At 53.1% G+C, this 26,074-nt stretch overlaps 1 protein-coding gene across 8 annotated transcripts in view; it reads right to left on the bottom strand.

The window, feature by feature from the left end:
• Positions 1-999: 999 nt before the first annotated feature.
• ZMYND11 (zinc finger MYND-type containing 11) overlaps positions 1,000-26,074 on the bottom strand; it is a 112,479-nt gene continuing 87,404 nt past the window's right edge. For 6 of the 8 annotated variants that reach the window (XM_059403965.1, XM_059403966.1, XM_059403963.1 and 3 more), the window contains 11 exons: positions 20,095-20,172; positions 17,912-18,004; positions 15,532-15,619; positions 14,958-15,013; positions 10,715-10,792; positions 9,765-9,883; positions 5,554-5,761; positions 5,188-5,256; positions 4,347-4,619; positions 3,962-4,147; positions 1,000-1,541 (listed from right to left, as the gene is read on the bottom strand). In XM_059403965.1, coding sequence (XP_059259948.1) covers positions 1,419-1,541; positions 3,962-4,147; positions 4,347-4,619; positions 5,188-5,256; positions 5,554-5,761; positions 9,765-9,883; positions 10,715-10,792; positions 14,958-15,013; positions 15,532-15,619; positions 17,912-18,004; positions 20,095-20,172 — 1,371 coding nt within the window. In that variant the 3' untranslated portion in view covers positions 1,000-1,418. The remainder of the gene's footprint in view (positions 1,542-3,961; positions 4,148-4,346; positions 4,620-5,187; positions 5,257-5,553; positions 5,762-9,764; positions 9,884-10,714; positions 10,793-14,957; positions 15,014-15,531; positions 15,620-17,911; positions 18,005-20,094; positions 20,173-26,074) is intronic. The other 2 variants (XM_059403968.1, XM_059403970.1) reach the window with 1 other exon arrangement.

Here is a 26,074-nt window from a genome sequence, read left to right as displayed (position 1 = left end):
GAGGGTTTCACAGAAGACTTCGTTCCCTTTCCATCTTTAGAGTGACCCTGACAAACCTGGAGAAAACTTTTTAAAAGGTTTTCCTCCTGATTCTTTCACTTCCATGGTGTGTAATTGCTTTAATAAATATCAAAGGACTAAATAAATATTTACAAATTATTTCTCTAACCTTTAAAAATAACTAAATGATAAATGGGAATTTGACTTGGTCTAAGATCAGTCGTTGAAAAAACAAACGGTGAGATTTTTCTTTTTAAAAAAAGTAATTTAAGTTTTCCTGGCTGAATTTTATATATCTATGTATAAAAAAATGCTTATTCAACTATCGATCCATTCCTATTGGTAATGCTTCTTAATCCAGACATTCCGCAAAATACAGACTTTTTACAAATCACGGCATCTTTAATACAAGAAAATTAACATGCATTATTCTTCATTCTGTGTACAGTGATGGAGTTCATTCGTGGGCAGTGACCCATTACTACAAACATAACGGCCTCTGTGAAACGTAAGTGCTCTCTTCCCCTTCAGTACTAATTTACAATGTACGCGGTGACACCAGATGAGACCCGGGAAGGAAGGCAGCATTAAGGAAGTCTGTTCGCCTCTTCTGAATTCCATGGGTGGAGAAAGGTAGTTTTTGGCTTTTTATTTTTTATCTCGTTACAAGCACTCATGTTAGGACAAAGATGAAATGTGCAAACTTTAAAATTTAAATATTCATTTTCTCTAAGATCCAGCTCAGTAAAAGATTACCCCAGTTCCCTGCAATTTTAAACTACAAGATCAAAGCTAATAATTTGTTATAAAAGTTATATATTGAAAAGAAATAATGAAAAACACAATTGGGAAATATTTAAGAAAAAATACGCAGGACTAGCACCTGCCGTGTCAACCCTGTTCCCTAAATTCAGTCATACACCCACTGGCATAACCAACAGATAATGCCTTTAAACAGGAAATTAAGCTGAACAAAACCAGCTCAACAAGGTTAAGAAATAAATTTCACATCAAGGTAGTATGTTTTATTTCTGAAACAGTTCTGCACTTCTTACATTCAGATCTATTTTAGATGTGTCTCTGTTTCACTCGCTTGTATTCACCTGTTGTTTTGTAAAGATCTGTTGTTTAAAGGTTAAAATCTCTGTAAAACCTAAAAATGTTTTAAAATTTGCTGAAAATGCAACAAATTCTCAATTAAAATTTATTTAAAATGATACCCTCCACTGATGTTACTTTGACCCCCTGAAAAACTCCGGAGGAGCGTTAACAAAAGATTTAAACTACTGTGCAAAATTTCTTCACGAAAAGTGTTTAAAGGCTGGTGCAAAATGGGAAGCAAACTCTAAACAATTTTGGCTTCTCGGAAACAAAAACCGCTGTGTCTGAGGAGGTGCGCGCCGGCGCCCGGGGCGCCCTCATCTCTTCCGGCGGCAGGTGCGCTTGTGCTCCGCGTGCCAGTGCTCCTGCTGGCACTTGATGGAGCAGTAGGACGTGTTCCAGCAGCAGTGGTACATGGCCTCCTCCTCACAGTTGTAGCACTGCAGGGAGAAAGAGGGCCCTGGTTAGACCGGCAGCCTCGGAAGCGCCGCTCGCACGCACCGGCGCAGCTCGCCCGGCAAGCACGGCCCGCGAGGAGAGCCGCTGTGCTGTGCAGCGGGCCGGACGGCAGGCGACAGGGAGGCCGCGTGGGCCGCGGCGCTGGGTCCGTCCCCGGCAAGTGTGGGCACCCCCGGCACACGGACTCCTCACCTCTACTGCTCACGGCCAGCAGCGCATGCATCTAGAGAGGGTTCCGGAAGGACGGCAGGGCGGGAAGCACCAGGCATCTTGCCCCACGTGGGCAACTCCAGGAACTATTCTGGAGAACTAGAGTCTTCTGCAGGCTGCCAAGCTCCCGGGGAAGTTGATGAATTTTGGTCTATTTGAGCTCTTAGCACAGTAGCAAGTGTCTCCCACTGCCCGCTGCCCGGGGCAGCTGTGCCTACTACGCTCGGCGGGCTGCACGTAAGCGGCGGCTCAGGAAAGACCTGACAAAGCCTCGGTTCACGCCTCAGACTGAGTCTCAGCACAAAGAGCCTACGACAAAAACGGGCAAACCCGAAAAGGGGGAGAAGAACGAGTTCTAGAGTCACCCCACAATTAGACTCAAGTGTCCAGTGTGCAGCCTCACAAAATGATGAAATAGTGGCATTCAAAGAAAAATAACACTGTCCCTGAAAAGGGCCCAACAGCAGAGGTTATTAAAGACCTTTAATAGCAGTTTTAAAGATGCTCAAAGAACTAGAGAGAGATGTGGAGAAAGTTAGTGACGTGTGAACACAGTGGACATTCCATGAGAAAGCAACCAGAAAGAAAATCTGCAGCCGAGAAGTCCATCGGCTAAAGCACTGGTTCTCTGCAGGCAAATCTGAGCAGCAGACGCGATGGGAGAAAAGTCAGCAGAACCCGAGGGACGGCGGGACACTGTCCACTGTACCGGACACACGGTCTGGGACGGTCACGGAAGGACAGAGGACAGGGTAGCGATTGCGCGAGGAGGTCATGGCTGTGAACCTCTCAATCTGACAGGAGACCTGAACATAAACACTCAAGACGCTCAAGGAACTGCACGTCAGAGTCAATGAGACGCATCTAGACACGTTATCTCCCAACTTCCGAAAGCCCAGGTTACCAGAAATCCGGGAAGCCTACAAGGGAAACGGCCACGCACAGGAGATCACCAGGGTGTCACCGCCAGCCTTGTCGTCAGAAACTCCGGAGGCAGAAGGCAGGTGCCACCGACGCGGAATCCGAGATTCAGCAGAACTGTCCTTCTAAACGTGACGGATAAATTCTGAAATTCCCAGATACCCCAAAGCTGAAGGGCCCTGTGGCTTGTCCTGTAAGAAATGCTCGGGGGAGCTGTGCGTGGAGAAGCACTTGAGCACCAGCCAGCACCTCCGCGGTGTGAAGAGAAACGCTCAAGATTCCGGCAGAGACAAAACGGAGAGAGAACCTGGGAAAGCCAGCGCTCCTGAGCTCTCCGGTCTCAGCTAAACTGACCGAGGGGACTCGGATTACTAACATCCGAAACGAATGTGGGAGCTTACGACTGAGTCCACAGAAATACGAAGGACTTTAAGAAAGTAACTACTAACTACTCCATGTCAGAAAACCGAAGAAACTAGATAATGAACAAACTCCCGGAAGAATAAAACGTACCGAGACTAACTCAAATTTAAGCATATTGAATGACAAAAATCTCAATAAAAAGAGCCCTAGACTTGCTCGTTATTCTAGTAAATCCCAGCATATAGTTAAACCAGGACTAACAGCAAGCCTTCCCAAACTTTCCCCAAACGCTGTAGTATCGGAAGCACCTCCTACCTCACCCTGTGAGTCCAGCATAACCCGACAAAAGGCAACACACCCTTCGTGATAAAAACCACTCAACGAAATAGGAACAGAAGGAAACTGCCGCGTACGAAGAACCCGGAGCAAACATCACACTCTGTGAAAACCTGGAAGTTTTCCCTTTAAAATCAGGAATGAGGCACGAACACACTTTTGCCACTTGTATTGAGCAAAGAATAAAATACGTAGGAATGAAGGTGACCACGGAGGGGGAAGCCTGCACCACTCCAGACACGGACAAATGGAAACCCGCCCCGCATTCGTGGGCCGGAGGACGTCCTACTGCTACGACGTCACGGGACCGACGCCATCCACGCTCCAGTGCCCTCCCCATCAGAAGCACACGATACGGCTTTCAGATGCAGAAAACCCATCCCGAAAGTCGCGTGGACTCTCCACGGACCCAAAGAGCCAAAATGACCCCGAAGAAGAACCGACCTTCGTCTCGTGCCGGGATGAACCCCCCGACCGCACAAGGGCTGTCAGCGGGTTTCCCCACGGCATTTCCGCGTCCGCATGCGGCGCACGTCCACGACGCGGACCACGAGGCCACGCGGCTGCTTACCCACTGCTTCTTCTTGGTCTGCGAGATGAGCTGTTTGTGCTGCGTCGCCAGCTTCTTGATTTCCTCCACGAACTCCTCTTTACACTTCTCCTTCACCTGCTTGCACTTCCTGTCCATCTCGCCCTGCATGTTGGCCACCGCTTTACTGACCGCCTGCCGCTTCTCCTCCTCCATCTCGGAGCGCAGCTAGGACGAGAGCGGCAGCCGGTGACCGGCCCGCCCAGAGCCCGCGCCCGGGGTCTGCGGCGCCAGGGGTCCTCCCCGCTCGGCGCCCAGGGGCCCGGGGGCACGCAGGGTTCCAGGACCAGGTTCCCACGCTCCCGCCGGGAGGGGCCGCCCCCGGGACACGGCCCCCGTCGTGCGCAGCCCACGGAGGCCGCTTTACCTTCTCCAGAGCTTCCCGCACGACCCTCTCGGTCTCCCGCTTGTGGTCAGACTTCATGCGGTCCTTGAAGTCGTTGAAGATCTTGGTGTACTTGTCGTGGCACACGCTCTGGCACAGCCCGTCGCCGCTGGTCTGCGTGCTTCGGTGCAGCATACGTGGGGAGGAGGCACTTAACTTCTTGGTCTGAGTGGACACGGACACCTTTTCGATCGGCTGAGGCATCGTGGGGATCTCCTGGCTGGAACTCACGGCTTCCGTCTCCGGCTCTGGCTCCTGCAGGACAAGCACAGTGCACGTGGGACAGGCCGCCCGCCGGACCAAGAGCAAGGCCGGTCAGACTAGCACGGCGGTGTCGTCAGGACGGTAAACTCTGTGCTTTACCACAGCCAACCCAACGAAAAACCCCAAAACTTCTAAGCAATCAACAGCCAAGATAATTCCAAACAGAAACTGTAGAACTTTGTGGCAAACACACACTACGGTCTTTTCTCCTCAGACTAAATAAAGCTGTGCTGTAAGATATAAAGCCATGACCCGCTCAGAGTCACTGCTACAGACCAGGTTCATTAACAGACACCCCAGTGTTCCGAACCACAGACTCGTCATCCTGAGAGTCCGAGCTTGGACTCCCTCAGGTTCTGAACCCCGACACAAGGGAGGGCTGGGGCCGGACAGATGCGGCCTGTGCCGCGCACGAGCTCTTCCCGGGACGCGGGCGGGCAGACGACAGGCTCCCTGACAGCGGTGTTCGTGAGCGCCGCGGGGGCACACTGTCGTGACCGAGGCGTGGGAGGCGTTTTCTGGGGCCGTGCCGCCCACACAGCGCAGCGCGGCCACTTACTTCCTTCTTGGGTTCCACACTTTGATTGCGCCGTCCCTTCTTTGCTCTCGGTTCCTGTGTGACCTTCAGCTGTGGGCATGAAAGAGGAACAGCCTGTGACTCAGACAGCGCGGCTCCCTGGTCGCGGGCCCACAGGGGAGACGCGAGTCACGGCTCCCGGGCGCACTCCGCTCCCTCCAACCCTGCGGCTCCCGCACCCGGAGCTCCCCGGTGGGGGTGGGAATGCCGGGCTCCTGCACCGGCCGGGTCACTGGCTGCATTGGGCCGGGGGCTGCAGGCGACCCGGCAGGGCCGCCGCGGGGAGGGCAGCATGACCGTGCGCTCGTCCCCGGCGATCAACAGGCTGCCGCCTGCGGGGCCCCCCACCTGCTCGTTGCTGGTGGACGAGATGCTGGACTCCGCCTCCTCCTCCCCACGGTCCTCATTCTTGGACTTCCAGAACCGTCCCTCGCGGAGGAAGCGCTGGTGCAGCTCCAGCTCGTCACAGGCCCGCTTCCAGCCCATGCTGCGCTTCACGTGCAGCCGGTGCACGTTCACGGTGATGTCCTGGATGTTCTCCGACGGGATCCAGGCCCTGCGAGGAGCACCAGAGCGCGGTTAGAAACTTCTGGAACGCCCCTACTCTCCACCCCTGCAAAGCAGGCCCCGGAGCGGCTGCACACCCTGCAGCCGTGGGTGAGACCCGCTGTCTGGGTGGACGACGTGTGCCCGGCACCGCCCCGGCTTCCCTCAGCCAGGCCAGCGGCCGCAGCTCCTGCCCAGCATGGAAGGCGCCCACAGCGGCTCGGGCAGACGAGAGCCGCAGGCCGTGAGCCCGCACGCACTGCACACACGACGCGAGGGCGTCTGAGCCCGGCTCCCCGCCACGCGGCGCTTCCAGCACGTCCGCACTGACCTCCAGGTCATCACTGACGCAGCAGCGTTCAGCCGCGGACTGATAAGAAAATAAGCGTCTCTGAATGACGTTCATACTGACCCAAAGTTACGGGACACACAAAACCATACGCAGTTCCGGGAAGAGGCGAGAATCAGGAACAGCTTCCCGGGCGCTCACACCGTGACTGCACGTCCCCGTGTGCCCACGAAGGCACCACACACGCTGCAGGATGAGTGCGTCCTGAGCAGGCGATCCTGCCGCATCTGCGGACAGAGCTGCTGTGCAGACGGGCGAGGGAAGCCACTACCACGGGGCAGGACCGAGCGGCACCGGCACACGCGGAGCCTCAGTCCGGAAGGAACCGTGTCCCAGCTGAGAAGCGATGTGCGATGTGTGGCCAAGGGAACACGTGCGCCGCAGCGGGGGAGCCGTTCCCAGCAGAGGGGATGGCACGCGTGAGACGGACCGCGGCAAGGTGCCTGAGACTCTCTGGAGCCTCCAGTCCAGTGTGCAAGTGGCACCTCAAACACAACAGATCTGCACTTCACGTCTTCTGCGTCACTGCATGCGGTCAGCTGCCCCTGCTGGCCAGCGGCGACGGGGGCCCTAGCCTGAGGACTGAAGAGACCGAGGGAGTCACGGCACGTGGGCCTCAGCCACGAGTGCAGACTCCCGCGTTGCAGCACAAGCCCTGCGCTCTGCGGTGTCAACACGTGGTCCTGACGTCCCAGGCCGGCGGCTGGACCCGTGGGACCGGAGCGGCCATGGCTACATCCGAACGTACCCCGCCCACGGCGTCCCCCGGACGGACGCGCTCCATTAGCCACCCATGACGCGGACGGCAGCTACGACCGGCTCTCCTACGAGGAGCGGAGGAGACAGGGCTTGTGGGGGAGCGGCTGCCCTTACTCTTGAGGTCAGCAGCGCTGCCTGGGCATGCGGCATGCGCCGGGCAGTAACACACGGTCACCTCCTACAGGCCATGCTCCTGAGACAGATCTCCGCGGCTGGCCGTGGGGACGGCCTGGGTGCACCTGTGACCGATCAGGGTAATTGTCAACTTCAGTCACATCTGTTTATCCCTTGGACATAATCAGATGGATTCACATCTGCTCTTAACACCAGACGTAACTGCCTCCGTGCGGTTCACACGGGCATTCCTGTTCTCTCGGAAACCCTCCGCGACTGGGCTCTGCTACTGAAGAGGACCGTGGGTTATGCGACGCTACAAAAAACGCCCTGCGACGTACGGTGAGTCTAACACAAGAGAACCTGAGTTGGTGGGATCTGCGCATCTGTCGATCCTCAACGCTCTGAACATACTCACTCCCCGACGGCTCTGTGGTCTGTTGACAAATGAGCTCGAAATCACGTGCTTCCCCTGCCCGTGACTCCCCGCAGGCTCCTGGCACCCGCAGCGGAGAGGCAGCCCTGCTGGCGTACCCAGACCTGGTCCGCCCCTTCTCCCTGGGGAAGGCCCCTGCAGATCCCGGAAGCAGCACGCTCCCACGGAGCCTTCCCTCCCGGAGGAAGACCTCTGCATGTGTAAACACGCTGCTTCCCGAGAACTGGTGATCAGTACCGCATCAGGTCATTTTTTGATAAGTCGAGTATTCTAATAAGATACAGTGTCACTTTTAAGGTACGTCCTCATCATTTAAGGATGGTGTTGGGCACCCCGTAAGCAGAAAAGGAATAGGGTTCCGGATCTCCTGTGAGGCCGTGGGTCTTCAAGGGCTGAGCCGTGGGTGGACACGTAGCCCACAGAGTATGTTGTCAGAGTGGCTGTTCTCAGCCAAGGGTCTGGGTGAGTCAGAAGTTAGACATGAATTTCTGACCGTGGAGGGGGGTTGGCAACCCAGCGTCACTCTTGTTTGACGGCTAACTGTATTTTCCACAATAAAGTCCTCGGAGCCCCATCTGTCCAAAATCGTTTCGATTAAATCTTCCAGGAAATAACAAATTCAGGAGGAAAAGTCTGGCAATGTAATGTTACGCTGTGATTCCCTCTTCAGAACGCAAACAGATTAGCTCACATATTCTTTTAAAATATGATCTGCATAATATACCAGATGACAGAAAAATACCACTCATGGTTGAAGATTGCATAAGGCTATCTGACCGTGGATGAAAGACTGTAAAAGACACACTAACCAGTTCGAACATTTTATCAAACACCCAAACTCTCGGTTTTACTACGTTAACAGTACCTGACGTCACCCGGATTCCCACGGTAGCGCAGACCTTTAGGACATCCGTGCTGCGCACGACCCACTAAGCACTGACCCTTCTGAGGCGTGTCTTACTGCAGCCCACGCCGCGGGTGACCAGACTACGGGTCCGCGCTGGCGGCCAGCAGCTGAGCCGGACACTCTCCTCCCTGTCCCTGCTCGCGTGCGCTGCGGCCGCCTGTTCTGGTGGCAGACGGGACACGCCGGGGGGGGGGGGGGCAGGGAACAATGAAACCAGCACAGCTCACACTCCCCTCTGCATTACTTGGTCTCCTGCCCCGAGTGACCGTGAAGTGTGCGTCTGTCTGTGAAGGGGCAGACTACGCTTTTGGAAATTCACTGCAGGTTTCTTGCCACGAAACTTTCTTTTTTTGGCTTGTTTGTTTCTTTTTAATTTTTTAAATTCCAGTAAAAATTCCTGCCGCTGAACCTCTATTTAAATGAAAACGACGGAGAGGAACGCTGTCCCTTGCCGTGTGGCTTCTCACAGTGGTGACAATGGCGCAAACCCCACGGGTCAGGCCCACAGACGGCCCTGCAGGCTCGCAAAGGCCTTCAGACCATGTCACGGACGTGGCACCTTCCCTGCGGCTGCGGCTGAGAACCTGGTCCGTGTCCAGTCAGCCCCGCTACCGACAGCATCACTCAGAACGACGCTTCTGTCCTCGATAAATGTTTAGGTCTTAACGTCCCCGTGAAGGAAGCAGCTATGATTTCATAGGGAAGTTCACAGTCTTTGTATGAAATAACGTACAAAACCAAGTTTACAGTAACAAAACCAGTTCTCACTTGGGGACACACGTGTTCTCGCGTGACACAATGCCAGCACTTAGGCTTTGGTGTACGTGTCTCCCTCGCAACAGGAGCCTGAAAGTCTAGGTTGGAAACAAGGTCTGGGAGTGACACGTGTGTAATTCGAACACAGCGTCCTGGACCACAGCGTCCACACGGCCCCCAGCTCCCTAGTCACCAACTTCTGTGTGTGGCTCTGAACGGAGCCCGGGGAAGGTGACGGACACCACGTCCTGCCCTCCCAAACCCCTGCCTCACTGCCCCACCCCGTCAGGCACAAACCGCGACCATTTCACTTCACAAGCCCAAAAGAAACCAAGACCAAAAAACCCCCAAACAAACCCAGACGGTAAAAACGACAAAGCCATTAGTGATTTCCTGTTCTGGGTAGCAGGTTTCCTGGTTTTATTAACTTTTTCCCCCTGTACTTACGTACCCTATTGAATTTTCAAGAAAAAAGGAAAGACAATTACCCAAAATAAATCAATGCTTAACAAAAGGAAAAAATGGATAACAAAGGGAAAAAAAAGAAAAAAAAAAGTGATGTGTGACTTGTTTCAGAGTAAGTTCAGAGTAAGTTCTGCCTGCTTTTGACAGAGGGGCCCTCCCAACACCACGGCCCACCTGGTGGGCACCCGGAGTTACCGGGCAGTCAGTGACGGACGGGCCATGCTCACCGTTGGTGATGGTGACCGAAGAAGCGGACGTCCACCTGGTTGTCCTCTTTCTGCAGGACTTTGGCCGGCCAGAACCCAAAGCCTTTCATCTTGGCCCAAACGAGTTCATGGTTAGGTATCTGGAAATAAAATGTTTTACTGCATCACGTTACTTTTAAAGTATTAAATAGAAGCACAGCACTAATTGTGAACAATCTAGTGAGTACAGTCCATTGTCTTGAAAACGGTTTAACTCTTAAAAACATATAAGTTTTTCTCAGATTGGTTCTGCCTTCAAGAAAAATACCAAAAAATTGCAACCTGCATAAAGCAGCGATACGGAGACTCCGCTCTCCAGACAGACAGGCGTCAGCATGCAGGGGCTAGGCGGTCCCCGCGGCCAGCCGAGGCATGTGCGCAACGCGGCAAATGCCCTGTCCTCACCGCCGGGAGCGGCGCCCCAACACCTGGACCCAGTCATGAAGGGGACTGGCAGGCCCGGTGCAGGCTCACCGGCTCAGAGCGACGCCCACGGGCCTGGGAGGCACAGTGAGGTCAGGAAGCAGCTGCGGGCACCCAGGGCCTGGGTGCTGCCCCTCCAGTCCCGGAGAGAGAGACCCTTCCCTGAAATCACGTCACCCCAGGGCACAGCATACAGCCACAAACACACACAAAACCTTATACTTCTTGTGAAAGACTGAGGGGAAAGGCAGAAATTCACTCTGTGATAAATATTAAGGGACCCAGAGTTCGTTCTTAAGTTCCTCATTTTAAAGTCCGAGATGGATAATGATGCCAAGTTGTTAACCCTCTGTTTCAGGTTTCATAATCATCAAAACCATATATACTATATACAAAGAAAAATATCTAGGAAGGACTGTAATCCTTGAGCAAACTGGAAATAACTTCCTTAGAATAATACCTCACATACTTAAGAGGTAAAAAACGGAAAATCACAAAATCTCACATACACAAGGATAGCAGAACCAATTGTCAGGACGAGCATTTGACAGATAGAAGCAGTTCTTGCAAAGCTGCAGTTCGTCCAGCTAGAAAAGAAAAGCAACTATTTTAGCCCACATAAACCATGAACATCCAACCCTGTAAAACGTCCATGTACATTAACATTCTCTTACATGCATCGTCAGGCTTGAAGATTCTTTCTAAGTTTAACCATTTCACTTTCCAGTAAACACTGGGAGAGCAGCCCGTTGCGCGTGCACACCAGCTGCGCGTCTGCTCGCGGCTCTCAGCCCGGGCCCCACCAGCTGCGCGTCTGCTCGCGGCTCTCAGCCCGGGCCCCGCGGCCGGCCCCCTTCTGTCCCCAGGACCAGCAACAGCAGCGCGTGCGCCGCCTCGTTCCTCACGCTCTGCATCCGCCCCTGTGGCCTTCCTAACACTCTTCCACGACTTGTAAAGACATGTTTTGTCTGTTTCTTTTTTGAGTTTTTCTTCAGAGTACAGCCCCATGAGCAGAAAGCAGTACCTCGGCCGCCACTTTATCCCTAAAATACTGCACAGCATAGAGCAGACACTCAATAAATATTTGCTAAATAAGAGAAAAAAAAAGGCCAAATTTGAAATCAAGAAAAAAGAGTTTTTATATAGATAAAGACAATTCTGCAAGATTTAGTATGGTTTTCACATGTGTGTATCAAACCAAAAGGACATTCCCTAATATACATTTCATTTATTGACTGAATAAACTGTGTGCAACAGTTCCCTGTATAAACTCTGTTGTTGGGTTTTTTGCCTGTGACATCTATCTCGGAGCTCCAACGTGTATCGTTCATTCAAAGAGGCAACATTTCTGCACAGTGAAGGAAACAGTCAACAAAACGAAAAGGCAACCTAATGAATGGGAGAAGATATCTGCAAATGATATATCCAATAAAGGGTTAAATCCAAAATACGTAAAGAACTACCACACCTAAAAACCAAAAAAAAAAAAAAAAAAATCAATTAAAAATGAAGAGGAAGTAAACAGACATTTTTCCAAAGATGACACACGGCCAACAGACATGTGAGGAGACGCAATGTCACTGGTCATCGGGGAAATCAGATCAGAACTCCACTGAGCTGTCGCTCACACCTGTCTGAGGCGCGAACCAACAACCAAGGAACAGGACGCAGACAAAGGGGAACCTCGGGCACCGCTGGTGGGAGCAGGCTGGGCGGCCACTGTGGAGAACAGTACAGACGATCCTTAAAAAGTTAAAAACAGAGCTGCCTTGTGACCCAGGAGTCCTGCTACCGGGTGTCTGTCAAGGAAGCCAACCACTAAGCCGCAGGGACACGTGTTCCCCGAGATCACTGCGGCGTCATCTACAACAGTCGCGACACAGAGGCCTCCCGGGTGTCCGCGGACGGACGACTAGACGGACGGGGGGCGGGGCCTATCCTTCTCAAACTATTCTACACAACAGAACATGAGCGAAAACTCCCAAACTTACTCCGTGAGACCCTGATACGAAAACCAGATAGACTCCACTGAAAAAGAGAATTATAGGCCAATATCACTAATGAACACAGACGCGTTAATTCTTAATAAAAACAAATCAAATCCAACAGTACATTAATCACTCAACACAATCAAATGGGATTAATTCCTGGCTTCAAGCATGGTTCAATATTCACAAACCAATCAACATGATTTACCACGTTAATAAAAGAAAGGATAAAAACCACACGATCATTTCCGTAGATGCAGACAAAGCGCAACATCCAATCATGATAAAACCCCCCAGTAAAGTAGGTACCGAGGGAAAATACCTCCATATATGATAAAGGCCGTCTACGAACAACCCACAGCACCCTCAATGGGGAAGAGGTGAGAGCCTTTCCTGTATGGGCAGCCACACAAGAGGACGTCTGCTCTCACCACCGTTATCTGTGACAGCACTGCAAGTCCTGGCCTCAGCGGTCAGACAACAGAGAGAACGAAAGGTCGTCCAGGGGCGCCTGAGTGACTCAGTCAGTTAAGTGTCTGCCTTCGGCTCAGGTCATGATCCCAGGGTCCTGGGATCAAGCCCCCATCAGGCTCTCTCTTTCTCCGCCCCACCTCCACTCTCTCACGGTCTCCGTCTCTCTCATAATTAAATCTTAAGGAAGGACGGAATGAAGGTCATCCAGGTCGCCAAGGAAGAAGTCAAAACCTCCATTATTTTCAGATAATGGCCCACACCTTAAACTGGAAAGATTCCACCAAAAAACTGTTAGAACTGATAAATTCAGTCAAGTCACAGGTTACAAAATCCATGTATAGAAATCTGTTGTTTATCTATACACCAATAATGAAGCAGCACAAAGAGAAATTAAAGAATCAATCCCATTCAATACTGCACCAAAACCAGGTAAGATACTGGGAAGAAAGAAGCCTGACCAAGCGGGAGAAAGACGTGCACACTCTGCAAACTGTGAAACGCTGATGAGAGAGACTGAAGAGGACATGAAGAAATGGAAAGGTGTTCCATGTTCATGGACTGAAAGAAGAGATGTTGTGAAAATGTCTGTAAGACCTAAAGCCGTCTGCACGTTGAATGTAACCCCTACCAAAATACCAACAGCATTTTTCTCAGAGCTAGAACAAACGATCCTAAAATTTGTACGGAATCACCCAAGACCTCAAATAGGCAAAGCAATCTTGAAAAAGAAAATAAAGCTGGAAGCATCACAATTCCGGACTTCCCGCTGAATTACAAAGCTGCGGTCATAAAGACAGGATGGTTCTGGCACAGACATGAGCACGGACGGACCCGAACAGAAGACCCAGAAATCCACCCGTGACTATACGGCCAATTTATCTGTGACAAAGGAAGAAGGAATATGCAGTAGAGAGTGAGTTTCCTCAGCAAATGGTGTGGGGAACCTTGGACAGCCACATGCAGAAGAATGACACCGGCCATGTTCTTACACCACGCACGGAAATAAACTCAAGATGAGGATCAAAGACCTAAATGTGAAAGAGGAATCCACCAAAATCCTAGAGGAGAACACAGGCAGCAACCTCTGCTGGGACCTCAGCCGCAGCAACTTCTTGCTACACAGGTCTCCAAAGGCAAGAGAAACAAAAGCATAAAAATGAAGTACTGGGACTTTACCAAGATCAAAAGCTTCTGCACAACAAAGGAAAACATTTGACAAAACCAAAAGACAACTGACAGAATGGGAGAAGATATTTGAAAATGTCTTATCAGATAAAGGGTTGGTAACCAAAATCTATAAAGAACTTCTTGGACTCAACACCCAAAAGAAATAATGTAGTCAAGAAAGCAGGGCAGAGGACATGAACAGACACTTCTCCACAGAAGACACATGAAGAAATGCTCCACATCACTCAGCATCAGGGGAACACGAGTCGAGGCCACAGGGAGACGCCACCCGCACTCCTGCGTATCTACCCCAACGACACAGACGCAGCGGAAAGAAGGGGCACCCAGTGTCGCAGCAGCAACGGCCACCGGCGCCAAAGCTGTGGAAGGAGCCGAGATGCTCCCCAAGAGACGGACGGACAGAGAAGACGTGGTCTGCACACACGCGGAGTGTAAGCCGCCCTATAAAGAATGAAATCTTGTCCGTTGCAAGGACATGAATGGAGCCAGAGACGGTAATACTGATTTAAGTGAGTCAGAGAAAGACAAATACCGTTTAGTTTCACTTATCTGTGGAATCTGAAAATCCAAACAACAAAAATAAAAGGAACTCATCAACTCAGAGAACAAACTGGTGGTTCCCGCGGGCGAAGGGGACGCGGAGGGGGTGAAGGGGACTGTCTGTCATGACGTCAGCCCGTCTCAGCGATGGGGGACACAGTCGGCCCCAGGGTGCCGATGCCGTGTGGCTCGAGGGACTCCCCCGTCCAGAGGCGCGGCAAGGGACACGTGGACTCGGGACCCTGGCACTCACCCGACACTGGCGACGACTGTACTTCGGTGTAAAACTGAAAGCGAGGCGAACATCTACTGAGTGTCTGCCCAGTGCCCCGTGCCTGCCTGCCTGCGGGGGCCGACGCCCTGAGAGCAGCTCCAGAAGACGGAGCCTTTCTCTGTACAAGTTACTCGACAGCTCGACGGAACCCCAGGTTTCCTAGACAAATTCTCCTCTCCGTTTGCATTACTTTCCACATACGTCAAACATGGAAATAAAATGATTTCACGGAAATGGCTGGTTGGCGGCGTGCGAGCCGGGACCTCCGCAGGAGGGGGGGGGCGGTACCTCGTGGCAGGTGTCCTTGTACAGCATCCGGGCTATGTCGGCCTGCTCGCTGTCTGCTGTAATGAAAGGCAGAGGTGATCTATTACCAGTCATCTGGAGACACAAGACGGTCCGAAGTCATACATTTACAGCTTCTTTCAGTGATCAAAGTGGCCACGTACGATTTTAAACAAAAATGTCTGTTTTAAATAAAGTTCAGGCACAAAAACCACACTTTCTGTGCAGCTTTCCTGCTTCAACAGAGTACTGAAGCTCTAAGTTCAAAGCAGCCTGTTTCTCTCCTTCGGAACGACAGGACATTAATCAATCAAAGTGCTGATCAAAAGTCCCTCAACTAAGCTTGCGTCTGAAACGGTAAGGAGTGCGGTTTTCATCATTTAGTGAGCTGGAGCTTTTGGGCACTTTGATAAGCCAGAACCACATTCCGAAATATTTTTGAGTTGAAACCCTGACATTACTACTTAGAAATCATTGAAGTATTGATGTTCTGAATCGCATTTGATCGAAGGCATCTCCTGACCCAGAATGTGAACGGTACGGGGGAAACATGCACAGAGAAGAGAAACCATTCAACCTCCATAGAAGATCACGGTGTTGTGCAGAAGCAGCTGCGCGTCCGCCTTGAACTCTTCGTAGCTTCGGTACTTCCCCTCGTTCACCTTCTGCAGAGGGCGACAGGGTCTCGTGTTATACACATGGGGTCAGAGCACGGGTGCACGGCGCCAACTTTCCAGGATGACGCTACGACCACTCCCATGTTCCACAGCATGGAAGGGACACGTGTGGGCACCCGGACAAGCCGGCCTGCAGCCGGGATCGTGGGGTCCGGTGGCCACCCACCCCGCTCAGCGGCCAGCTGGGCTCTGCCCGACGCGCGTGCCCCTCATTCTGCAGGACGGAGACCCGCCGTGACAAAGGAGAGCCCTGGCCGGGGGGCTGGCGAGACCTGAACAACACAGCCACCGTCTGTACAACATACGTGCACAAAGACTGAAAAAAGACAACCACCACCAGCCTCTGTGATGCTTTATGTCACAGAGAAGAAGATACATTTATAATTCTGAAGCGGGACCAGGAACCCAATTACAAGTAACTTTAAAATCAAGTCCTAGGTGTTCCTCTGTGCAGCAAGGCAATGCAAGGGTCTCTACTGTATTAGATGCCACATCTAAAGGGCTTCCATCGCAGGGCTTTCTGTTGCTTTGCCTTTAGCTGCCAGAGGAAAGGATTATGGAAGGAATTCGAGGATTTTTTACAGGGGAGGCAAAGTTTTTGGAAGAAAGGTATAGCAAAGTTATTTAGAGGTAGCAGGGAGGGCTTTTCTTATCTTGGTGCTACTTTGAGGAAATCAGCTTGAAAGTAATGTAGAATACAAAGGCCTCCAGAGTAGCTAAGATCCGGCCGTTCTGTTAAAATCCCCGGAGACCCACTGCGGTTGTCCGTCCTTCGAGAAGGCTTGCAGGAGCCCCTGTGCTGGAGGTGCTGCTGCGCCCACCACCAACAGGTCACAGGGCGGATTCACAAGTACCAGCATCGGAGCCCCCGTCTGAGTGTCTGACTGCCCTGGGCTCCAGGCGCCCACGCAGTGGTGTGGTCTACAGCTTCCAGGGGGCTGATACACACCCAGCATTCTCAAAGCCACTCCGGGATGTCTGATGTTGGCCCCATCGCGGCACCGACTTTGGTCTGAACCGTAAGCTACAGAAGACATACAATCTTGTCTTCCTCTTTCTCTTCCCTACAGAGCTGTCCACTCCTGGGCCGCACCTGCGCCCCTCACAGCGCCGTCTGCTGCACCCCCAGCTTGCCTGCTCTACCATTAGACAGGATCCAACTAGGCAGAGCGTGGAAGGTGCCCTCAGGGAGAGGAGGAAGCGGAGCCAGGGTGGGGCTGTGCAGGGGGAGGAAGGGCAGCTGGAGCCTTCATTGTCCTCAGGGACGTTAGGGTTTAGGAGAGGAGGCTTTGCTTGAGGACATGGAACCCGGGGCAGGAGAGGAGGTGAGAACTCCCTGCTTTGTTCCAGGCTCTCCTGGCCACTTTCTCAACTACTCTTCTACTGAACTCCTGCACCTTCAGTCCCTCCCAGCGGCCACGGGGACTGAGAAACTTGTGGAATGACTCCAGAGGATTCCTGCGGTCCCCTATGAGCTATTACGGCAACACAAAGTCTTACTTACATTCAAAGTGACATGCCAAGTACAGAACGAGCGCTTCAGCAATCCTAACTGGAAACATGTTACAATGTTCTGGATTTTACTGCAACTTTTAATCACACATTAACAAAGCCATCAAAAAACCTTGGCCAGAAGAGGTAAAATTAAGCACTCTTAAGAATAGTCAAGTTTTAGGGCTCCTGGGTGGCTCAGTCATTGGACATCTGCCTCCAGCTCGGGTCGTGATTCCAGGGTCCTGGGCCTGGGCCCCACGTCGGGCTCCCTGCTCAGCCGGGAGCTGCTTCCCCCTCTCCCGCTCCCCCTGCTTGTGTTCCCTCCCTCGCTATGTCTCTGTCAAATACATAAATAAAATCTTTAAAACAAAGCAAAACAAAACAGAACAGGAGAGCTAAGTTTTCTGATTATCATCTCCGTGTTGCTCAGGTTCAGTCTGCGGCTTCCCAGGACTCGGGTCCCACCGTTCCCTTGAGAGAGACGCCCGCGCGGCACGGCTCAAGTGAGCAAAGCCTACCAGACGGGGACCCCGAATCGGAGCATCACCTGAGCCGACCCCCGCGGCTGCTCTGACTGAGCCTCCGGGAGCTATGGTGGCTTCCCACCGGGCCTCCCACCGAGAACGCTGGGTCCGTGCACAGAGCAGCGCGGGGCCCTTTATGCTTAGGAGGCAGGTGGGCGGGCAGCCCTCCGGGAGGAAGGCAGCGGAATCTGGTGCGGCTGGGAGCTGCGGAGTCACCCGGGAGCTCTGGGGGCATGGGCAGCGGGACCGAGGGCGGCTTTACCTCCTGTATGGTGGGGACGTCCACCGCCGAGTGCACCAGCCTCCGGTACATCGGGTGCTTGTTGTCCTTGCCCTTCTTGTTGAGGTCTATGGCCTGAAAGGTCAGCAGATGCAGGTCTCAAACACAGCCCGAGACACAAGTGAGACGATTCTAAACGACAGAATTTACCAGAAAAACGTACGTGTACTCTATCATTTCAGGCGACATTTTTAGGGTTTTGATAGAACAATTATTTGGAAAATTCCACTTCATTTTAGATGTATCCGTTAAATGTTCATTTTGATAAATGTATTAAAATCGTAAAAATATTAATGTTTCTACAACAAAGGAGATAGGAATATATAACAGGGAAAGACCATCTCTTCCATAAAGCGTGCTGTGAAAATTGGGCACTTTTTTTTTTTTTTTAAAGATTTTATTTATCTATTTGACAGGGAGAGAGAGTGCACAATCAGGGGGAGAGGCAGAGGGGAAGCAGGCTTCACAACGCAGCCCCTGGGATCATGACCCGAGCCGGAGGCAGACACTTAATGACTGAGCCACCCAGGAGCCCTGAAATTGGACACTTTCTTACACCATATATAAACAGTAACTCAAAATGGAGTAGAGACCCAAATGTGAGACCTGAAACTACATAAATCCCGGAAGAAAACACAGGCAGTAAACTTTGCACATCAACCTGGCAGTATTCTTCAGAGACAGCCCCTGAGGCAAGGGAAACAAAAGCCAAGGGCGCCTGGCTGGCTCCGTGGGTTAAAGCCTCTGCCTTCGGCTCAGGTCATGATCTCAGGGTCCTGGGATCGAGCCCCACATCGGGCTCTCTGCTCAGCGGGGAGCCTGCTTCCCCCTCTCTGCCTGCCTCTCTGCCTACTTGTGATCTCTCTCTGTCAAATAAATAAATAAAAATCTTAAACAAAACAAAACAAAACAAAAAAACCACAATGAGATATCACCTCACACCAGTCAGAATGGCTAAAATCAACAAGTCAGGAAACAACAGATGCTGGCGAGGATGCGGAGAAAGGGGATCCCTCCTACACTGTCGGTGGGAATGCAAGCTGGTGCAGCCACTCTGGAAAACAGCATGGAGGTGCCTCATGGTGTAAACAATAGAGCTACCCTACAACTCTACAACTACGCTCCTCGGTATTTACCCCAAAGATACAGATGCAGTGAAAAGAAGGGCCATCTGTACCCCAATGTGCACAGCAGCAATGGCCACGACAGCTAACCTGCAGAAAGAGCCCAGACGTCCTTCACCCGAAGGACAGATAAAGAAGAAGAGGTTTATGTACACAAAGGAATGCCACTTAGCCAACAGGAAGAACGGAATCTTTCTGTTTGCAATGACATGGACAGGAGTACAGGGTGTTACGCTACGCGAATGAGGGTGTCAGAGAAAGACACACCACATGATTTCACTTGTACGCGGGATCTAAAATCCAACCAACCAACCAGACTCTTAACTACAGAGAACAAAGTGGTGGTTCGCAGACAGGGGGAGCGTCGGGGATTGACAGGAATAGGTGCAAATTTCCACTTATAAAATATGTAAGTCATGGGGCACCTGGGGGGGACTCAGTAGTTAAGCATCTGCCTTCAGCTCAGGTCATGATCCCAGGGTCCTGGGATCGAGCCCCGTGTCGGGTTCCCTGCTGGGTAGGAAGCCTGCTTCTCCCTCTCCCTCCGCCTCTGCTTGTGTTCCCTCTCTGTGTCGATTAAATAAATTAAATAAATAAATAAAACCTTAAGTAAATAAATCAGCAGGGACGAACTTAAGTAAATAAATCACGAGGACGAACAGCAACACGGGGAACAGTGCGCAGTGCCGCCCTCGCGTTGTGCGCCTGCTCTTACTGGTGAGCACGGAGTCGTGCATACAAAGGTCGAATCACGGTGTTGTGCACCTGCCAATAATATGATATTGCGCGCCAACTACACTTCAACTAAAGATTTTGAGAAATAAAAGATGGAACAGAAATGGATCAGTGAGGACTAAGAGTGTCGGACGCCCCCACTTCCGTTCCAGGGCCGCCTGACGAAGCAGAACAGCCGTTACCGACAAAGGACCTCGGGCCGCAGCATTCTGCACCCGATGCCGCCGTAAAGGCCCTGGGGTGCTCTCCGGTCGGGAAGGGTCAGGACGCGAGCTCTGGGAGGTCCCGACCGCCGAGCGGGCTTACCCGTTCCTTCATGCGGGAGACAATGAACCGCAAGTACGTGCTCATCTCCTGTTTGTTTGTGTTTTTCTTCTTGATGCTCTGTTAAAAACAGAAAAGGCCAGACACAAAATGTGATTATTGACAGGTCTGGTTCATGTAAAAGACTTTATATATAAAAGATACAGTATGCAAAGATTGTATTCAAACCTGCACTATTTCCAATGCGTTTGACACAAAGAAATCCTAAACGTGCGTAGCATTTAATGTGACAGTAAAACGGAAACAGGTTGTATTTGACGTAAGACCTCACAGAATTACACATTTTTTCTTGATATTTAGAACTTCAACCATTTTCAGATACAACGAATGATGATGTAATAATGACATGATGTAGAATCACTTATTTTATCAAAAAAAAAAAAAAAAAAGAGAGAGAGAGAAAGAGAAGAAAAGTTGGCCGAAACCCTTTCGGGAACATTTTAAATTAGTAATATTAAAGGGTGAATTTCAACATACACGATTCCTCTAAAGTCCATGTCACCTGTGAATTCCGTACAGCACAGCTGCACACCTGCTTATCTGTTTTCAAGGGTTACGGGGTCTGTTCAGTAGTAACCCCAATTTCTATCAGCCTGACCTGAAGAGCTAATTAGGTTCTTCAATTTATGTCTCAGAAAATCTAAATTCATGCAAAGAGAAAAAGACGGGCCTCTCCCTTTCGTGTTATTTCTAGACGGCGCGCAAAGATGAACGTCCCACTTGCTCCATCGAGGCTGAGGGCTCCCGGCAGCCCCCGCTCTACGGAGGCCGTTCCGCGCGGCTGACTCGGTGCGGACAGCACATCCCAGCTGCCATCACCCGCGGGCCCCCAGAGGATGGGTCCCTGCCCACTGGAGCCACCGCTCCCAAAGGGCTGTCCGTGCCGGACGTCGCCCCAACACAGTGGCGGACTGGAGGCAGGAGCCAGCATTCCCCAGGTAACTGAGTCTTCGCTGGGGCGTGTGAACCGGTCACCCACACACAACACTAAACCACCTGAACGGAAAATGGTCAACTGCTTTCCTTCCTGGACGTGTGGCTTCCTGCACTTCCCGTTCTATGTGGTGCCTTCCCAGGGCGCCGGGCTGGCTCGGTCGGAAGAACACACAACACGTGATCTTGGGGTCCTGCATTCGCGCCCCACGATGCATGCAGAAATGACAAATAAAATTCATAAAAACCATAAACAATAACCCTGACCCCTTCTTTCCACTTCTCATGTGGACTCTGGTACAATTACTGCTTCTGCTGTGCGGGGCTGCCGTGTGACCCATGCACACGGCGTCTAACCGATGCCTGGCACAGAGCAGTTGTGCAAGTCTGTCCACACCCAGAGACACTGGTGAACTTCCGGGAAACACGGCTGGGCTTCCAGCCCAGCAAGCACAGCCCAGAGACCAGTGAGCCCACATGGTCACACCGGGGTCAGCATCCCTGAGGGATGGTCCCTGCGTGCTCTGCTCGATCCTCAGGTGGCTGGGACACGTGACCGAGCCGGAGCACCCAGTCAGGTCTGGAGCTGACCACACTTCCTGGACTCCGGGTTTAGAGTCGCGGGGGCAGGGGCAGCTCTGTGGTACCTTGTGGATTCTCATTTTTCACACGACCCCCAGCAACACGTGGGAACCACCAGCGGCTGCCTCCAAAGCCAGCACCCCAGAGAAAGCCATCGGTGTGCAGCTGTGCGCACCCAGGGGCGTGTGCGGGGCTCTCTGGGCAGGGGAAACACGGTCAGCTATTCCTGATGCTGGACAAACGTTCTTGCAACATGGACGTTCTCCCCCACGCTGCTCTCTCCAGAAACGAGCACCTGATGGACCGTCAGAACCGGAGAAGAGAAGGGGTAATGGGCCAAGACGCCCGCTGCTCCGCTCACCTGTGGGAAACCCACACTCTCTCACCACGGAGGAGAATGAAAACGAAGCTTCCAGCTACGTGCTCTGTCATGTTAACTCCCCAATATTTTGGATGTGCTACTACAACTGCTGACCGTAGGTATCCGTCTGATCATTCAATCATGAATCTGCGTAGATGCAAATAAAACACCAACCTGTTAACAGGTCAGGCATCCTGCAATTCCACCTGTCGGGTTAAGGGTGTTTCAACAGGTGACGTACAATTTACGGAAGTTCACAAGCAACACGTCACGTAGTGAAGCGTGATTTCTAGGCCCCACACATACTGTTCCCAACCTTCCCTCGAGGAAGCAGAGCAGGAAGACTCTCCTCTCTCGAGTACCTCCAGCCCAACCCGGGGAGCCCTCGAGAGAGCAGTGGAGAGACGTGGGCAAGAGCTGCCCTCACCCAGTGACTGGGGATCCCACATCTGTGCAGGAAGGTGGTTTTCTCTCTGTGCTCAACGTCAGCCCACGCAGTACTTCACTCTTCATGTGAATCTAACTCCTCTTCTTTATTCGTTTAGAGACGGAGAAAATAAATTAATTCAAACACCTCTGTCAGGGGCACTGGGGGGCTCCATCAGTGAAGTGTCTGCCTTTGCCTCAGGTCATGATCTTGGGGGCCTGGGATCGAGCCCCGCATTGGGCTCTGCTCAGTGGGGGGCCTGCTTCCCTCCCTCTGCTCCCCTGCACTGCTTGTGTTGTCTCCAATATGCAAAATCTTAAGGAAAAAAAAAAAAAACCCCCCCCCCCCCCCCCCCCCAATCTTGTGAGGACAGACAAGGGTTCTCCTGCAGATGTCCAGTCGACGGGCTTCTGTGCCTGGACCTCGGCTCCCTGGGCACTCAGGGGGTGGCAAGTGCATGCTTCCTGGACCGGCTTCCAGCCGTGGGCCTCGATGCAGGAGCTCATGCCTACGAGAGACCCTGCATGCACGCGCGGCCTCTCCCCCCGTTTCTGAAGACCAAGCGTTCGCCGCAAGATGCCTGCACACTTGCTAAGCTGATGGGCTTGTGCTGCGGCCCCTCCCTGTTGTAACTCAGAGCTTTACGGTTTCACCGAAGAAAGGAAGGATGCGCTACAGCCTCCGTCAGGGCGTGAGATCTCTTAGCGACAGTCACAGCATTTCAACTGTGTCAGTTCAGCCAAACCAAGACACTGAAGGTGGCTTGAAAAAGCCACTTGAACAGAAATTAAAGGAGCAGCTTCTCAGGGAAATGCTACTCTGTCTGTAACAGAACTAAGCAGATTGCTCTTTAAAACAAGGTCAGAAAAATAAAACTAAAGCTTTTAGACATCTGCAGGCTATTCCAGACCCAATTCTTCCTCAGGCTTTGCAGACCTGTACACATTCTCTCCTTGCAGGCTGCAGGCGCCCTCAGGAAAGGCCTCTCCGTAGCCCGTGAGTTCCAGTAACTTCACATCGGCACAGAGGGATAACTCGGGTCAGTGTCTACAAATAATCGGGAAAGCCTTGGCATCACGTGGCCAAAGTTGCTGTAACCGTTCTCAGAGGACAATGATCACGTGCCTGCAGGTGTGTTACGAATGTGAGACTCAAGCGAGAAGCTCTCAAACACACGACAGTTGACCGAGAGGCTGCTTTCCTCATGGGGAAAATAATGGACAATCTTAAACATCTTCTTGAGTCAGGGACTCGTCTCCATCACCAGAAGGGCCCCTCGGAGCAAACTGGAAGAGGCTGGGTACGTGCCACAGAGAAAACACGAGTCCGGCAATTCAGCCACACTCAGGACCTTATGATGGTTTTAGCTCAAAGAAGGGATGAGTAACCCTTGATCCCCAGGTCATTACTGACGAGACACCACGCGCCATGACAGGAATGAGCACTCATGACTGAATGGTCTGGAATTTTTAATGCTCTTTAGAGACCCAGATTTTCAGCTGCAGAAGCGTATCTTAGCAAAAAACGAACTTGTGGAAAGAGTATCTCAGCACAGCTAGTTCCCAAATGAAACCAGTGTGCGATCAGAGGTCCCTGGACCCCAGATCTGGGCTGCTAGAGTTGAGCAAATCCAAGTCCCCCAGCCTGCGATGACACAAGACAAGGACGTCACACTCTCCCGGGGGTCCCCAATATCCAGACTATTTTTCCTGCCATAGGGTCAGATGAGCAGTTGACAAACCTCTGTGGAGGGCCAGGCGGTCTATAGCTCAGGCTCAGACAAACGGTAGGAGTCTGTCCGCACCATTCAACTCTGCTACGCACTGAAAATGCAGTAAGGCTCTGGGATACTGAAGTCTGAATTTCTTAGGATTTTCACACGTCACAAAATACTTCCCCCTCTTTGATTTTTCTTTGACCATTAAAAAATGTAAAACCCATTCTAACCTCATGAACAGGACACAAGCTGGCGGTGTTCTGCCAACCCCTGGACAGACTGTGTTCTGCAGAAACAGGGTTCCCAAGGGTCCAGCTCAGCGGGTGTCTGCCAAGGCCTCGTATAGTATGTGCACACAGTAAGCGCTCAATGAATACTAACCGAGGAACCGCTGCTAGTCGTACGACTGTCGCCTGCGGGACACAGCATCCCACACGGCTGAGCTCAAGCACAGGAAATCCCTCCCTGCGAGACGCGTGACTCAGTGCTGGTTGTTGCGCGGCGGCCGCTCCAAGCCTCTGTGTTCAGTGCGGGTGTCCCGTCGCTTCGCCGCCCTCCAACAACTGAACACCGCCTCGCCCTCCGACCGCAGAGGCCCCCATCGGCGTCCGTGAGCTCACTGAGCCCCACGGCTGTGCGCCCCACAGCACCCCGGCCGCTGTGGCGCCAGGGGTCCCACGTGTCCCTGCGGGAGGAACACATCCGCGCCGGTCACCGCAGCACGGGCGGAACCGGCGGCCTCAACGAGTCCCTGCGGCCAGAGGGTCCCGCGGCATGTTCTCTGCACCGACACTGCCGCGGTCGCCCCGCGGGGCCCCGCGTCTACGACACCCTCCGCAGCACCGAGGCACGACGCGGTCTCGGAAGTCCCTACTCAGAGGAAGCGCCCAGCTGAGGGCCGCACAGCAGAGCTGGCTTGGGGCGAGGAGCGAGGGGCCCAGAGCCGGCCGCCGCGTCCGTCCGGCCCGCCCCGCCCCGGGAGCCCCTGACCGACAGTCACCTTCTAGGACAGTTTTCTGAAAATGCACCTGCGTTCCCGCTTTGTCACCCCACCCACGCTGACGTCGCCTCTCGGCCCTCGGGACGGGGTGGGGTGGACGGGGCGGGGGGTGTGGACGGCAGCGCGCACGCGCAGCTCACCCCCGGCCCCCGGGACAGCGCAGCGCGGGTCCCCGGCTCCGTCCTAAACCCCAGCGCCCCGTGCGCCTGACTTCCTGCAACCGTCCTGCCGTCCTCGCCGTCGGGACTTGCAGAGGCTTCAAGTTTAAAAACCTCCGTCACGCTGTCCTGGCTCTGCCGTCCCGGTCACCGGGGGACACCGGGGTCCGGAGGGTGACTGCTGCGGACCCAGGCAGCGCGCTGGCCAACCCGACTGTGTGCGCGCGCCTCTGGAGCAGGGAGGTGGCCCAGGGGTCCCCACCGCGGTGCCCGCGCATACGGCGGCCCCGAGTGCTACCCCCGCCGCGTCCGCGCGCACGTTCCGGGGGGCGCTTGCTTCCCCGTCCGGGTCACCGAGTCCTGCCCACCGAGTCCGGCCGTGGCGCGGGTGACCAGGGCGGCCCCGCACCGCAGAGAAGTGGGTCCCCCTCGTCCCCCACGTGCCCACAAGGACGGGGCCACTCAGTCGGCGAGCATCTGCCTTCGGCTCAGGTCGTGGTCGCGGGGTCCTGGGTTCCAGCCCCCGCGGGTCGAGCCTGCCGCCCCCGCCCGCTCAGGCTCGTCCTCTCCCCGCGCGTCCAACAGACAAACAAGGTAGGGAAGGACTCCAGCCGGGGAGCGGGGCGCGCGCCCACCCGGAGGTCCGCCGCCAGCAGCGCACGCCTGGGCGGGCACCCGGGCACTGGGGGTGCCGTGGGGGACAGGCGGGAAGGACACACTCAGGGCCGTGTCTCGGAACAGCGGCCCTCCCTCCTACAGCCCGAACAGACCTCAGAGAGGCGGC

This window comes from Mustela nigripes, chromosome 6 (genome assembly GCF_022355385.1).
Source record: "Mustela nigripes isolate SB6536 chromosome 6, MUSNIG.SB6536, whole genome shotgun sequence".
Classification (NCBI taxonomy): Eukaryota; Metazoa; Chordata; class Mammalia; order Carnivora; family Mustelidae; genus Mustela; species Mustela nigripes.
Note: the sequence above shows the minus strand (reverse complement) of the source record. Positions and strands in the feature narration are given on the sequence as shown.